The 15085-nt window shown below is 45.4% G+C and overlaps 1 protein-coding gene across 2 annotated transcripts in view; it reads right to left on the bottom strand.

Moving 5' to 3' along the window:
* LOC115088126 (cytochrome P450 2K6-like) overlaps positions 1-15085 on the bottom strand; it is a 114123-nt gene that overhangs the window by 18434 nt on the left and 80604 nt on the right. For both annotated transcript variants that reach the window (XM_029596102.1, XM_029596101.1), the window contains 2 exons: positions 11060-11233; positions 3081-3222 (listed from right to left, as the gene is read on the bottom strand). In XM_029596102.1, coding sequence (XP_029451962.1) covers positions 3081-3222; positions 11060-11233 — 316 coding nt within the window. The remainder of the gene's footprint in view (positions 1-3080; positions 3223-11059; positions 11234-15085) is intronic.

Here is a 15085-nt window from a genome sequence, read left to right as displayed (position 1 = left end):
CAAAGACATCAGGTCCCAGCCTATCCACTAATCGCTCCTCCATGTTGGTCAGGACAATTGGACAAGGAGCTCCTCTTCCAGTCCTCCGAAAGTACTTGTTTCTGGTCGCTACCTTGCCTTTTAGTTACACCTTTATGTCCTGGTACTGGTGGGTGACCTGCTCTCCACTTCTAGGGACTTGGCTGCTCCTGGTGATGGCCTGGGCTATGTTGTGCCAGATCTGTCCCTTGGCTGCCTTGGATGTCTTGCCGCCCAGTTGCCAAACAGCATGGCATAATTCTGCAGGAACTCCTGCAATCACCATATCATTCCCCTACACGCTAAACTTGATAGTCCTGAGATAAGGCCTTGGTGCTGTCTGGCTGCCAGAAGGTGCCACTTCCTCTACCAGAGAGCTGTCCTCCCTTTCCTCACTCTCCATCTCACTCCCCTCTCCCCTCCCTTCTGCCCCCTCCTCCTGTCCCTACCCTGTTGACTCCCTTGCCCCCTGCCCTCTTTCTCTATTCCTGGCCTGGCATGCTGATCCCTTTGTGCTCGCCTGCCTATCCCCTTTCCCCTCTCACTCCTCTTATCTCTTCCCTCCTGCCTGACTCTACTCCTGTCCCTGTTCCTACTACTATTCCTCCTTCCTCTAGAACTCCTGCCCTGGTCCTCTCGCATCCTCTCCTCTCCTCATGCCTTACTTCTCCTCTCTCCCAACACCACTCTCTCCATCCTCTCCACACCCTCCACTCTTCCATTCACTACCTCCACACACATCCAGTCCTCCTTTACCACATGAGGGAAGGTCCAATGAAACAAACCGGAAGGTGGTCCCACGTAGCCAAGGCAAAAAAACAGAAGGGACTACCTTACACCGTGGAAAGACTTTTATTAGAATTGCCCGACTCAAAATACAGGCTGGCGAAACTCAGCTTGTATTTTGAGTCGGGCAATTCTAATAAAAGTCTTTCCACGGTGTAAGGTAGTTTCTCCTTTACCACATGCCTCCTCCACTCCACTTCCACTCCATCACCACCACTCCTCCACAGCAAAAGACAGACAGGCAAACTGGACTAACAAACAAAAACTGTCACTCCAAGAAAGAAGACAAAATATCTAGGTAAAGGGAAACAGATAACAACAGAAAACAGGACAACTCACTTAGGTAATCCCCAAAAACTCCTCTACACTCCAACTAAGCAACAAACCTCCACTCCTCTCTCTCTAACGTCTGACACACCTTCAAAGAGGCAGGTGCAGGAAGCCAGTATATATAAACTGAAAAAAAGAACACAGCACACACTAATTTACGCTAGATGCAATGCCGCATCGCGGCATGCGATGCCGCAACACTGTGTGTGTTACTTAGCTATTTGACACGGCAGGCCGCAAATTTACCTAACCACACCTTTTTTTTTCTTTTTTTTTAAATCTTGGGTGCTATTTCACTATATTTACAGCGAAATGATGAATCCTGGCCTAAGACTGATGTTTATAAATACATAAGCACAGAATAACAGGACATAAGGCACAAAGCAATATGGTATAGTCCTATTGATTCCTGTAATAGGCCTTACTAAAAGATATGTGAGTTTTCTGAAATAGTGTCTTCTGTTAATGTGAGTGAGATCTGTGATTATGCTATAGTACTTTTTTTACTCTCAGGATTCTTTCTCTATTAAAGTACAGATCTGAGGTTTGACATACTGAGGAAGAGGAGAAAGAGACTGAGTGACTGAAAGATAGAGAGAGAGACTGAGACTGCTGCTCAGAAAGGCTACTGACCCCCCTCCCCCAGCAGAAATGTAATCAGCATAATGCAAAAATGTGAAGATAAATTAATGTACATCTTTTTAAATTGAATCCACTTGAAAATTCACCATTATAACGTGTGTAGTGAGCTCACTGAAAAACAACTATTTTTAGTAAGGACATGCATTAGTTTTGGATGAATTAGACAATTTAAACTTTAAAATGTTAGCACGCACTAACTCTGTTAGTGTGCACTAACCCGAAAATCAGGGTCCCCCCCCCAAAAAAAAAAGGCCGAACCATGGGAAAAATGAAATTTCCCACAGAGGGCCGAAAACAATGCCCGAACCGAATGGTTTTACCAATGCAATCTCTAATTTTTAGTATCAGCTAAATACTAGGGGTGTGCATTCGTTTGCAACATATTGGCAATCCGCAAAGTATAGGGACATATTCGTTATATTCATGGGGTCGCGAAATGTATCGCGATTCCCACAAATACAACGAATCTTCACCGAATTATTTGGCCGTCTAAAGGAGCGAATTTAAACAAAACCCCCACTCTCCTGACCCCCCACGACTTACCAAAACTCCCTGGTGGTCCTGTGAGGGCCCGGGAGCCATCTACTGCACTCACGCCATCGGCTGCCGTTATTCAAAATGGCGCCGATAGCCCCTGTGACATAGTAAGGGGAAAGGCTATCGGCGCCATTTTGATTACTGGTAGCCGACGGCCCGTGTAGGAGATAGCTCCAGGACCCCCGTTGATCCACCAGGGACTTTTGGCAAGTCCTGCACAAGATGGCGCTGGCCGTCTATTGCTCCTAACATGTGACAGGGGCCGACCAATGGCACCGGTAGCCCCTGTGACATAGTAAGGTCAAAGGCTATCAGCGCCATTTTGAATACCGGCAGCCGACAGTGTGAGTGCAGTAGATGGCTCCCAGACGCCCGCTGGACCACCAGGGAGTTTTGGCAAGTCTTGGGGGGTCAGGCAGGTAGGGGGTTGTAGTTAATTAAATTTTAGCTGGGAAACTAATAAGAATGGAATGCATGAACATATCGGGGCCCCCCCTTGCCAAATGCAACGTATCTGCCCCCCCATGAATACGAATACCGAATGTAACGTATGCGGCCCCTCTGCACATCCCTACCAAATACCCCTAATTGCTGGAAAAACAAACCCATACATTTGCAATTTATAAACTTCTAGGATCAGAAGCCCTAATAAATATAGTAAATTTAGTCTAATAATCGAATAATAAATATAGTCTAATAATAAAATGCATTACAAATCAATATTTAGCAAGGAATTCTACAGAAAGATCAGATGTCAGATTTCTTACTTTGAACCTCTGGGTATTTTATCATAAGCAAAAGTCCCCAGTAAAGGGTGGTGGTTGTGGTTTCTGTTCCAGCTGCAAATAAGTTGCTGGCAAGGCTTATTAAGTTGTCTTCATGGAAATATGAGCTTGGGTTAGATTTCTCCTGCAAATTCAAAGCAAAAGGTTTTTAAAACAGAAATGTACCACTTATAAAATTAAAAAGTAGGATTCAGTTAACATTTTTATTACTTCTCATATATATTCTAAAATTTCAGCAGCATCACGAAAAGAATGTTTCATGTACCTCCATAATTTGCTCCATTTATTGCAAATGACAAAAATATTTTCATTTATTTGTATCATTCATTCATTTGTTTTCCATTAAAGTCAATGGGGGAAGCAAAGCATCCAATTAGACTCCAAAACAAGGGGGTTTTATATGTTGTAATGAAACATGTGGGTAGACATCATCAGAAGAGGGCAATCCAAGAAACCAAGACTGTGTCAAACTGGCACCCACATGGCATGAATAGTTCAAGGGAAGGTATCATAACAGGCAAATTAGCCCAAACAGAGGAAGCTACATCAAAGTAATGCAGCACCAAGAGTGGTAAGAACAACCCAAATCTCTAAAAGAGGGGTAAATGGCCGCAACAATAGTGGCATGAATACCAGAAGGCACTTACAGAGGATCAAAGGAGAAAAACATTAGTGGGATGAGCACCCCAAGGCATCTACAGAGCACCAAAAACAGAAGCAACAGTGGTAGGAAAACCCTGAGATTTAGAATGCGGGGTATGTTGTAGAGCTTTATAAAGATGAGATAGTGACCCTTGATGAGACACAAACAGCTTAATCAATGCACTAATAGAAGGGTTGGCCCTAGTGAAGAAGTTTGCTTCTATTTGCCCATATAGGAGAAAAAGGATGTTTTTTAATCCTAGACCTTTCTGACATTGCTTAAAAGAATATAACAAGCCAGTACTTTTAACAAGGAATTCCACTGAATGCCACTCATGAATTACTTTGAATGCATGCTGCTTTGGCAACACATTTGGAGGAAATTGTGGATTATTCATCAATAATGAATAGTAAGAAATGGAAGTAGCTAAGGTTGTATTTTTATGTAAAATAATCCAAATTATTTTCACTGATTTAACCAATATTGATGACACATGCAATTCCTGTAGGACTAAAGGGAGTACATGTTGCTCTCTCCAGTTGATAATCTGTATAATCTGACTGTTCACATAACAACCACCCAAAAATCTCATTGGCCACCCAACTAGTCATTTTGAAATCTGGGATCACCATTCCTCCCTTTTATCTGGAGGCCATCAGAATTCAGTGTGAAAGCCTTGCCTTCCTTGTCACTAAAATTTAGTAAGTATCCTCTATAAGTGTCAATTTTCTCTAACACACAGATTCACAGGGAGCATCTGCAATACGTATAACAATTTGGGAGCAAGAACCATTTTTGAAGCTCTACCACTAGATGGCAAAAGATATGGGAGGGGTTCTGGATGAGGATTGCCAAGCATTTATTTATAAGGTGTCCATTAATGTTAATTTATGGGAATTACAATTAAGAGTTTTTCATGGGACCATGCTTTTGTTACACACGCCGGCCACGGCAGACCCGCGGCTCGGCCCCCTCACCTCTTTCAAAGTGATCCAGCACTTGATCCCTCGTCTCTGGCGGCTGTGGGCCACTGGCTCCATCCTCGGGCCACCCCTGGGGCCTCCAGATCTTCTACAGTTCCTGATGCTTTGTCGGGCCTCTCTGCATGCCCCGCGGAGAGATGCTGTCCTGACCAGTGCCTCATACCTCCCTAGGTGTGTGCACGTGCACAGCTGATCCTTTAATAGGGCCCACGGCGGTAGCCTGGCCGCAGCCCCGGATGAAGATGTCAGCTAAGCTCCAGTTTATAAGGCTGGGCTCCGCTCTCTCAAATTGCCTTTGCAACATGTCCCTTCGCTAGTCAAGTACTCATTGCCTCTTCATTTCCTGGTTCCTGATCCTGATTGCCTTCATTCCTGTTTCCTTGTTCCGGTGTTCCTGTTCCTGTTCCTTCATCTCTCCTTCGGATTGCTAACCTGGTTTGACCCTGCATTGCCTGACGATGCCGTTGCCTCTCTCCAGCCCCGGACCTCTGCATCGCCTAACTTCTCTGTTGTCTCTTTCCAGCCACAGACCTCTGCATTGCCTGACTACTCCATTGCCTCTCTCCAGCCCCAGACCTCTGCATCACCTGACCAAGCCGTTGCTTCTCTCCAGCCCTGGACATCTGCTTCGTCTGACCATCCTTTGACTCTCTCCTTGTCTAGACCTCAGCCTTGCTTGCCACTGCTTCCAGGCTGCTGACAGCCCTGAACCCAGCTTGCTTAAAGATGCCTCTTCAGCCTTTGTCCTGGACATGGTTCATTCAGGCTTCAGCCTGCTCTTGCTCGGGCGCCCTCTGTCAGACTGTGTTCCTATTGGCGCCTGGGTCTCCGGGACTCCACCTCATCCAGTACAGACTGATACCTACACTAGTTGCTGCCTCTGGGTTCACCTTGATCCACCCATCAACGACCACTGATGGAGGCCACTTAAGTCCACCCGGCCCCGGCACCCAAAGGCTCAACCCGCGGGGAATGAGGGCTGGTGTTGGTGAAACGCCAGCCGGCCTCTGTCCGTCAGCCCTCTCTGCCTGTCGACGGTGGGGACCCATAGGATCCCTCCTATTGGTAGCGTCAATCCCACCTCGGCCCAAGTGTCCACCTCCGGTGCAACAGTTTTCACCTCAACAGGTATCTAAAATGGGCTTTATAGAGTCTAGTGTGTGTTTAAAATGTGGGTCCTTGCAAGCTACCATATTTCAATGCTTGTGGCAGTGTCTGGAAATTCAACCACTTTGGGAAATGGTTTGAAAGGAGGTGTGCATGATGACAGAATCTGATGTACAAAGGTTTAACTGTTTTTGTATTTTGGGTTATGATGAATGGGAAGTCTGCATAGAATCAGTATTCACAATTTTCTTGTTGAAGGTGTGTCTAATTGCAAAGAGGTGTATCTTGCTAAACTGGATTTAATTGATACCTTCTACTTTGGCAATATGGAGATCACTTATGATAGATTTATTTCAGATGGAATATAGGATTCTGTGCGTCGTGCGCCGAAGGAGCGCGACAAAGGGGCCTGCCCCTTTGAGCGCCCCTTCGAGCAGCCCCCGTCGACAGCCCCTTTTGGACCGTTTTGAACCCCCCCCCCTACGCTATCGCCTCTCTCTGCAAACTGCCGCCCCAAAACTGGGGGAAAGAGTGACGGACCAGCTTCATCCCTTGCTAATATATCTAACCTGAAGCACCCATCTGGACACCGAACCAACCATCCGAGACGACACACAGCGACAATCTCCCCGTGTGCTCCAACACGCGGCCCGCGGGGGTCTGGAAAACCACCCCAGCAAGCTGAAGCTGCAGACAACCATCTACCAGTCGCAGCGTTGACAATACTACTACGCTCCTCAATTGCACCATATATTCTAACACCCTTTATTTGGCGTTATGCACGCTTAGATGACTCCTGTCTCTAAATGCTACCCACTAATATCATACTTGGCTTTACATTAAGCAACTATATAACCATCTGATATCATCAACCTACTAACTGTATCTTTATCTTATCACCCCAGCATTAACTACCCTCCCCACCACTACTTCCACCACCAGGTTAATTCATATCTGCAACCTCTTCCCTGGAATCTACCTAAACTGTTTGAGAAACTATTCTACCACCTTTCTCTTTTCTTTCCTTGGTTCAATCATGCTAAATATCCCGATACTCAATTACAATAGATATAGACCTCCAACTCACTACGCCTCACGCCACCGCTCATACCTTAAGTCCATTCACACCACTATGATCGCCCCACCACTCACCCAAATTATCGGACTCACTGCATTATCTCTCATTCTCTTTAACACCCAGTCACTAAACAAAAAAACCTCCATTATTAACGACCTCCTTCTAGATGAAACACCTGACATACTAGCAATAACCGAAACCTGGTTAAAAGACACTGATAATGTGCTCCTAAACCAGCTTCCCAACAATACTTATGACATCGTTTCCATTCCCAGACCTAAAAAGAAGGGTGGAGGCATTTTAATAGCCTCTAAGAAACAATTTAAACTCACCCTTCAAGCTACATCACCACCGCCAAAACTTGAAATTGGTTTGTTTAAAGTGCCTAACATTCAAATATGTCTTATTTATGCCCCCCCTGGTGCGCTCAGCAACAACCCCTCTGCCTTAATTGAATACATAGCTAAAAACATCTCGATTGACTCCCCAGCCATCATCTTAGGAGATTTTAATTTGCATGTGGACACTATCCCGCTCTCACCTAGCTGCTCCTCCTTCCTCGAAGCGATGAAATCTCTAGGATTTAATCATATTATCAATTTGCCCACTCACAAAGCTGGCCACTCACTCGACCTAGTTTTCATTAACCAATATATTACAACTAATTCCCTAACATGTTCACCCATTCCTTGGTCTGACCATTACATCATAAGAACTTCCAACACCCTGGAAAGGCCCCCCCACCCCTCCTGATATATCTACAACTATACAAATCCGCAAATCTTGCAACAAAGATGAGCTTACCACAGCGCTGTCAGATTCTCTTAAAAACCTTAATCTTATCAATGCTGATACCGCCCTAGCATCATGGAATGAACACACACTAGCAGTTGCGGATAAAATCTGCCCCTTTATTACCAAACAACTATCCTCTCAAAAAAACACAAAAAAACCCTGGTACAATACCACACTAAAAGAACAAAAACAAGCCCTTAGAAACTCTGAAAAATACTGGCGCAAAAACCCTTCCCCAACCCTTCTTGCACGCTACAAAACCTCCTTATACAATTACAATAATGAAATCAACTTGGCCAAAAAAAATTTCTATGCTACCAAAATACATCAGTACCAATTCAACCCCAAAACCCTATTTGATTATGTTACCTCACTCACCAACCTCACTCCAAATATCATTCCTGAAGAAGAAGCTAAAAATAAATGTGAGCAACTGGCTGAACACTTCCACGATAAAGTTAACAAAATCATGACACGCTTTCCCATTATTCCTCACTCTCCCCAGAATAGTTATACTGTGCAATCTAATAAACTCTCTACAAAACTTACAATGTTTGAACACACGTCTGCAATGGAAATAGAATCCATACTCAAAAAAGCTAGACCATCATCCCACCCTTCTGACACCATCCCCACAAAACTCCTCCTCACCATACCAGACCTAATAGCCCCGCCTATCTCAAAGATAATCAATGCCTCCATTGATTCTGGTACTGTACCCTTCCCACTAAAACAAGCTATCCTTAAACCCGCCCTAAAAAACCTAAGCTCGACCCCGCCGATCTGACCAACTACCGCCCCATCTCTAATCTTCCTTTTATTGCAAAAATTCTAGAAAAACTATTAACCGTCAACTTAGTAACTACTTAGATGAGCAAGAAATCCTCTCTCCATCCCAATTTGGTTTCCGCAAATTACACAGTACAGAAACACTTCTTCTCTCTCTCTCTGATTACTTATTGCAAAGTTTAGATAAAGGAGTTTCCCATCTACTAGTTATACTTGATATCTCGGCTGTGTTTGATACTGTAAGTCAACAGATTCTCCTCCAGCGTCTCTCCGATATAGGTATAACCGACCGCACCCACAAATGGTTCAGTTCCTACCTCAGCGACAGACATTACAGAGTTAAATTTGGCAACCATGAATCTAAAGAAATCCTCCTTGGGCAGGGAGTACCTCAAGGCTCCTCATTTTCATCTACACTTTTCAATGTCTACCTCCTACCCCTCTGCCAACTCCTTTCTAACCTCAAGCTACCACACTATTTGTATGCTGATGACGTACAAATTCTTATTCCCATTACTGAATCTATTCCAAAAACCCTGGATATCTGGCACACTACTCTTACCTCAATTAACAACCTCTTAAATTCTATTTAGCTTGCCCTTAACGCTACAAAAACTGAACTTATGGTTATCTCACCCCCTACACCCCCACAGGCTATACCTACATCACTCACTATACCATCACACACACATTTCTCCCAACAAGTCCGTGATCTTGGAGTTGTATTAGATGATCAAATGTCTCTCAAAAAATTTATTAATGCTACCCTCAAGGAGTGTTTTTTCAAGATCCATACACTCAAAAAACTTAAACCACTATTACACTTCTCCGATTTTCGTACTGTATTACAAGCCATGGTTTTTTCTAAATTTGATTATTGTAATGCTTTGCTAGTGGACCTGCCTAAAAATGCCATACACCCACTACAAATCTTGCAAAATACTGCAGCTCGTATCCTCACGAATACGCCCACCAAGGAACACATCACTCCTATACTTAAGGAGCTACACTGGCTCCCTATCCACTATCGCATACAATACAAGATATTATCACTTATCCACAAATCCCTCCACAACCCAGAAATGAACTGGCCCTCCAATTCCTTTCAATTCAAGAACTCCAACAGGCCTACTAGAAAACCTTACATATCCACCTTGCAAACCCCCTCACCTAAACTCTTCAAATACGCATCCACCAAAGCTCGCGCCATATCCCTAGCTGGCCCTATGCTATGGAATTCCATGCCTACTGACTTACGCCTGGAACTATCTCCAAAAACCTTTAAACAAAAGCTCAAGACATGGCTCTTCACAAAAGCCTACACATGATCTGCACATTTTCTTTCTCTACACCTTTTACCCTCTCCTCGCTACCTCCTCTTTCTTCTATCCATTAAGTTTAGACACGGAAGACGACACCCCACCCTTCCTCTAATCTCACTCCCACCTCCTTTCTACAACAGCCAACACTAGTCTCATTCCTACCTACTTCACCCTAGCTCCTTCCTTTCTATTTATAAAATAACATGTGATAAAACAATATAATACAGACCCCCTTGTAAAGAAGAGCAAAACATTTCCTATCAAACATCACTATTTAAAAAGAATATATATCATCCATTTCTGCTGGTATATTTAAGCCAGTAAGACGTACTGAGGGCAATTTTCAGCAGTTTGCATAGGATTGAAGTCTATATGTAAAAATGCACAGACTTTAGCCTGGATTTTCAAAGTAGATTTAGGTACATAAATTACCTTTGAAAAATTCTGGGTGTGTGTGGAAACAGTGCCAAAATACACGCACACTTTTACACCTGCTTGAGAGCAGATGTAAATGTTTGAGTGCAGATGTGCATGTATACTGGTAGATTTTAAAATCCCTACGTGCGCCAAAACCAGGAAATATGCATGTTACTCGCAGATTTTAAACCTGTGTACCAGTAGATAGGCGCATAACTCCCACCTTGTGCAAAAATCACAAATATTCAAAAAAGGGACAGGGCATGGGCAGGGTCTGGGTGGGGCATGGCGGGTCATGGGTGGGCTGAGTCTGTAAAATGAAGTCAGTGTGTATGTATTTACGCACACAAGCACACACCGTTGTCCCCTACTGTGTAACTTTACTTCTGCTATGGACGTTGTATAAGTCATGTAACAAAAACAATTAGGTTAGTCAGTGGGGTTTTAAGGGTCAGAGCTAATAGGGTAAAAGGGACGCTAGTTAGCTAGGGGATTAAGGAATGAACTAGTGAAATAGGTAATTGCATCGGCATGCGTGTCTACTAAAATTCCCTCTACTTACGCGCTCGAGTCGCCATTTGCGCGCAGATGTACATAGCAATATAAAATCATGCGTACATGTACATGCGTAGAGCCCATTTTATAAAATGTGCATATATATATGTATATATACATATATAAAATTTCCACATCCATGTGCATGTGTGCACCCACGCGCGGGTCTTAAAATTTACCTCATACTTTAGAAAAGCAAAAGTGTGCATGAATATAATTTCCCCACCCCAACACTCCCCCTGAAATTTATAATGGAAGAAAAATGACCTTACCGCTTCTTGTCTGACAAGAAATACATCGATAAGACTTCTCTGGTCATTGGCATCTAATTGTCTCAGATGTTGAATTAAAGTCTTTGCTATGAATGAGCGAAATTCATCTGTATTTTTTTTAATACTCCTATGTCCTGCCAGTAAAAATCCCAAAGCAGGATATACATTGTACACCTAATAAAATAAAGCAAACTTTGTAATAAACATATTTTATCTTAACTATCAGAGCAATAATTGCTGATGAAATGCAGGTTAATTCATATTTCAATATATGTCATGCTTGAATTGGAAAGCACGGTGTACAACAAATTAGGAATAAAAACACAGTATGGCCTGCATAAATGATAAGCTCCTTGATCAATGTTGTGTAAAGATTTCTGGTATACATTGTAATATAGTAATTGTAGCATATGCCAGCCACAGCAGGCCTGCGGCCAGGCCTTCTTATCCTCTTTTGCCTGCTCCACCATCTGGTTCCACTTCTCTCGCGGCCATGGGCCGCCGTCTACGACCACAGGCCAACTCCGATGCCTCTGTCTCCATGACAGATATCCATGCTCTGCGGCAGGCCTCCTTGGGCAGTCCGCAGGAAGACGCCGCCATCCCATGCCGTGCCCCTTCCTAGGCGCGTGCACATCTCCTTTTCTTTTAAAGGGGCCGCGGCGGGAAACCCACGGCCCCGGATGATGATGTCACTGGGTCCCGGTATATAAGACCGTGGCCTGCTTCAGTTAGTTGCCTTTGCAACAGGTCTCCATGCTGGTCGTGTACTCTGTTGCTTCCCTGGTGATTCCTTCATGTTCCTGGTTCCTGTCTTGTTCCTGTTCCTGATCCTAGTTTCGGTATTCTCCTTTCTTACTGTGTTCCTGCGTTATTCTGCTTATTCTACGGATTGACTCCTGTACCCAACCTCTGCTTTGCCTGTCCACGCTAATGATCATCTCCTGGACCCAACTTCTGCTTTGCCTGACCATGCTACTGATCATCTTCTGGACCCGACCTCTGCTTTGCTTGACCATGCTATTGTTCTTCTCCTGAACCTGACCTCTGCTTTGTAGGGGTGTGCATTCGGATTGACCGCATTAGTAAAACGCAACTCATATTTTTTTTTTACTTAAAAAATTGATTCGACATAAACGATCGGATTTCCCACATATCGAACATAGATATGTTCGATATGTGGGAAATCGCGATTGTTGAGCCAAAATAAAAATATAAACCCCCTCACCCTCCTTAATCCCCCCCCCGACTTACCACAACTCCCTGGTGATGGAGCGAGGAGTGAGGACGCCATTTCTGCAATCCTTGGCGAGAAGCATGTGACGTCGGCGGCACGTCGAGTGACGCCGGCGTCACGTGATTCCCGGCTCGTTCGCGCCGGACGGCTCGTTCGGCCCAAAAAGAACTTTTGGCCAGCTTGAGGGGGTCAGGAGGCCCCCCCAAGCTGGCCAAAAGTTCTTTTTGGGCCGAACGAGCCGTCCGGCGCGAACGAGCCGGGAATCACGTGACGCCGCGTCACTCGACGTGCCACCGACGTCACATGCTTCTCGCCAAGGATTGCAGAAATGACGTCCTCACTCCTCGCTCGATCACCAGGGAGTTGTGGTAAGTCTGGGGGGGGGATTAAGGAGGGTGAGGGGGTTTAAATTTTTTTTTTGCACATATGTACATATACCCAACTCATTGGATTTTTTTTATGTCCATATTGGCCGCAAGTGGGACCCCCTTTCGGACATAAAAAATATGAACATAAAATTTTGCTCTGCACATCCCTACTGCTTTGTCTGACTACGCCACTGATTATCTCCTGGACTTGATCATTGCCTTGCCTCACCACCATACCTTGCCTGCCGCCTGCCCTGACTCCATCTTGTTCTATGACGCCTCTGCCATACTCATTCTGGACTTGGCTTTTCAGACTTCGGTCTGTTCTTACTTGGGCACCCCCTGTCTGCCTCTGGTTCCATTTGGCGTCCGTAATTCTCGGACTCCGCCTCATTCAGATCAGAACCGTTACTCTTACCACTACTGGTCCCTAACTGACCTCCTCCTCGTCCATCAAAACCCTCGGATGGAGGCACACCTAACTCCAGCTGGCCCCGTACCCAAGGGCTCAACCTGCAGGGAATGAGGGCTGGTATTGGTGAAGCTCCAGCCGACCTCCATCTGTCAGCCAGAAACATAAACACATAGAAATGACAGCAGAAAAAGACCAATCGGCCCATCCAGTCTGCCCAGCAAGCTCCCACACTTATTTTCCAATACGTATCTGTTTCACAAACCACCAATTTCAGGGCCCTTGTTGGTAACTGTTTGATTCAAGTTTCCTGCCAGCCCCTGCCATTGATGCAGAGAGTAATGTTGGAGTTGCATCAAAGATGAGCATAAGGCTTAATGGTTAAGGGTAGTAACCATCACATCAAGCAAGTTACCCTGATGCACAGATCATTGCCTTGTTGGATGTTGCCTGAATGTAAATCCTGTTTTCCACATTTCCCCCTGCCATTGAAGCAGAGAGCAATGCTATATATGAATTCAAAGTAATGTATCAGGCTTAATTGGTTTAGGGTAGTAACTGCCGTAATAAGCAAGCTACCCTCACGCTTATTTGTTTACCCCAGTTGTGAAGTTCAGTCCTTGTTGGTTGTTGCCTGAATGCAAATCCTCTTTTTCTACATCCACATCCAAAAAATGGAAAAAAAAGGAAAAAGGCCTCCCAGGGACATCCATGTCCCCCACCCATCCCTCCTACCTGGAAAAATGCTGGGGCTGAGGTCCTCCCAGGCCCCCACTTACCCGGTGAGGGGGAGATACACAGATGAGGCCTAGGCCTAGGCCTTGCGGTGCTAACTCGTCCTCTATGCTCATCTCGTGATGTATGACATGAGTATACAGGAAGGGCTAGCACTGCAAGTATTGAATACCATGGTGCCAACATCAGGAGAAGTCCCAGAATGGCTGCCTTCCCCAGTGAAAGAGATACATCTCCATGCAGCAGTCTCTATGGACCCTGCTTGCCTGGGGAAAATGCACAAGAGGAGTTTTCTTGGGGGTTTGTTTAGTCCCATTTGTGAGCTTGACGATCTGAATGATTGAAAAACAAAAAAAATGGCAAAAATTTAACTAAAGATGGAAAAGTAGAAAAACACTTTATTTTATGATGGAGAATCAGTTGTAGGAAAGCTTGCATATAAAGCTCAAATGGATGCATATATGTATGTGTGTGAATGGGAGCCTTCCTAACAGGTCGATCCAGTATCGTCCGCTCGAGGATTGCCCGTCTGTAACGTGCTCGTAGCGCACAATTCGGGCGCGCAAGGCAATTCGGCGATACAGTCTCCAGTTTCACGCGTCCGTATCGCTTCTGAAAACAGACGCATAACCCTTTCCGCACCCGGCATGTAAATGAACGAAAAAGCTGTATAATGAAGGAATTAGCTATTCCCCTGCGATACTGTAACGGGCGCTGATATTATCTCCTCCGTAACCCGCTGTTCTGCCGCGGCCTTAACCTGCTAGTTTACCGCCTCCCCCTAGTAGGAGTTAGTGTAGTGTAGTGTAGGGTAAAAAAATAAAACAATTTTAAATACCTGTCGGAGGGACGTGGGTCCCGGTGGGCGGCGGGCAGCCATCAGCGGCATCCGGTAGTCCCTTCTCCCTCCCTCCCTCCCCTGCCTGGATGAGCGCCAAAATCGCACGGGCGGTCGGCAGCGGGGGAGGGGGGGGGGGGCGGCAGCAGGATCCGGGAGCGGCGGGTAGGCGGCAGCGGGGTCCGGGGGGGCAGCGGCAGCGGGGTCCGGGGGTGGCAGCGAGATCCGGGGAGCCAGCAGTGGCAGCATGTTCGATCGGGTAGGCAGCTAGGTGGCAAAGTAAAGATGGCCGCCTGCACGGGAAAATCGTGCAATTGGCCGCTGAAGACGTGACGTCACGACGTTTGGCGTCACGGGGTGTGACGTCACGTCTTCAGCGGCCAATTGCACGATTTTCCCGTGCAGGCGGCCATCTTTACTTTGCCACCTAGCTGCC

This window comes from Rhinatrema bivittatum, chromosome 3 (genome assembly GCF_901001135.1).
Source record: "Rhinatrema bivittatum chromosome 3, aRhiBiv1.1, whole genome shotgun sequence".
Lineage (NCBI taxonomy): Eukaryota > Metazoa > Chordata > Amphibia > Gymnophiona > Rhinatrematidae > Rhinatrema > Rhinatrema bivittatum.
This window is presented reverse-complemented; position numbering and strand designations above follow the sequence as displayed.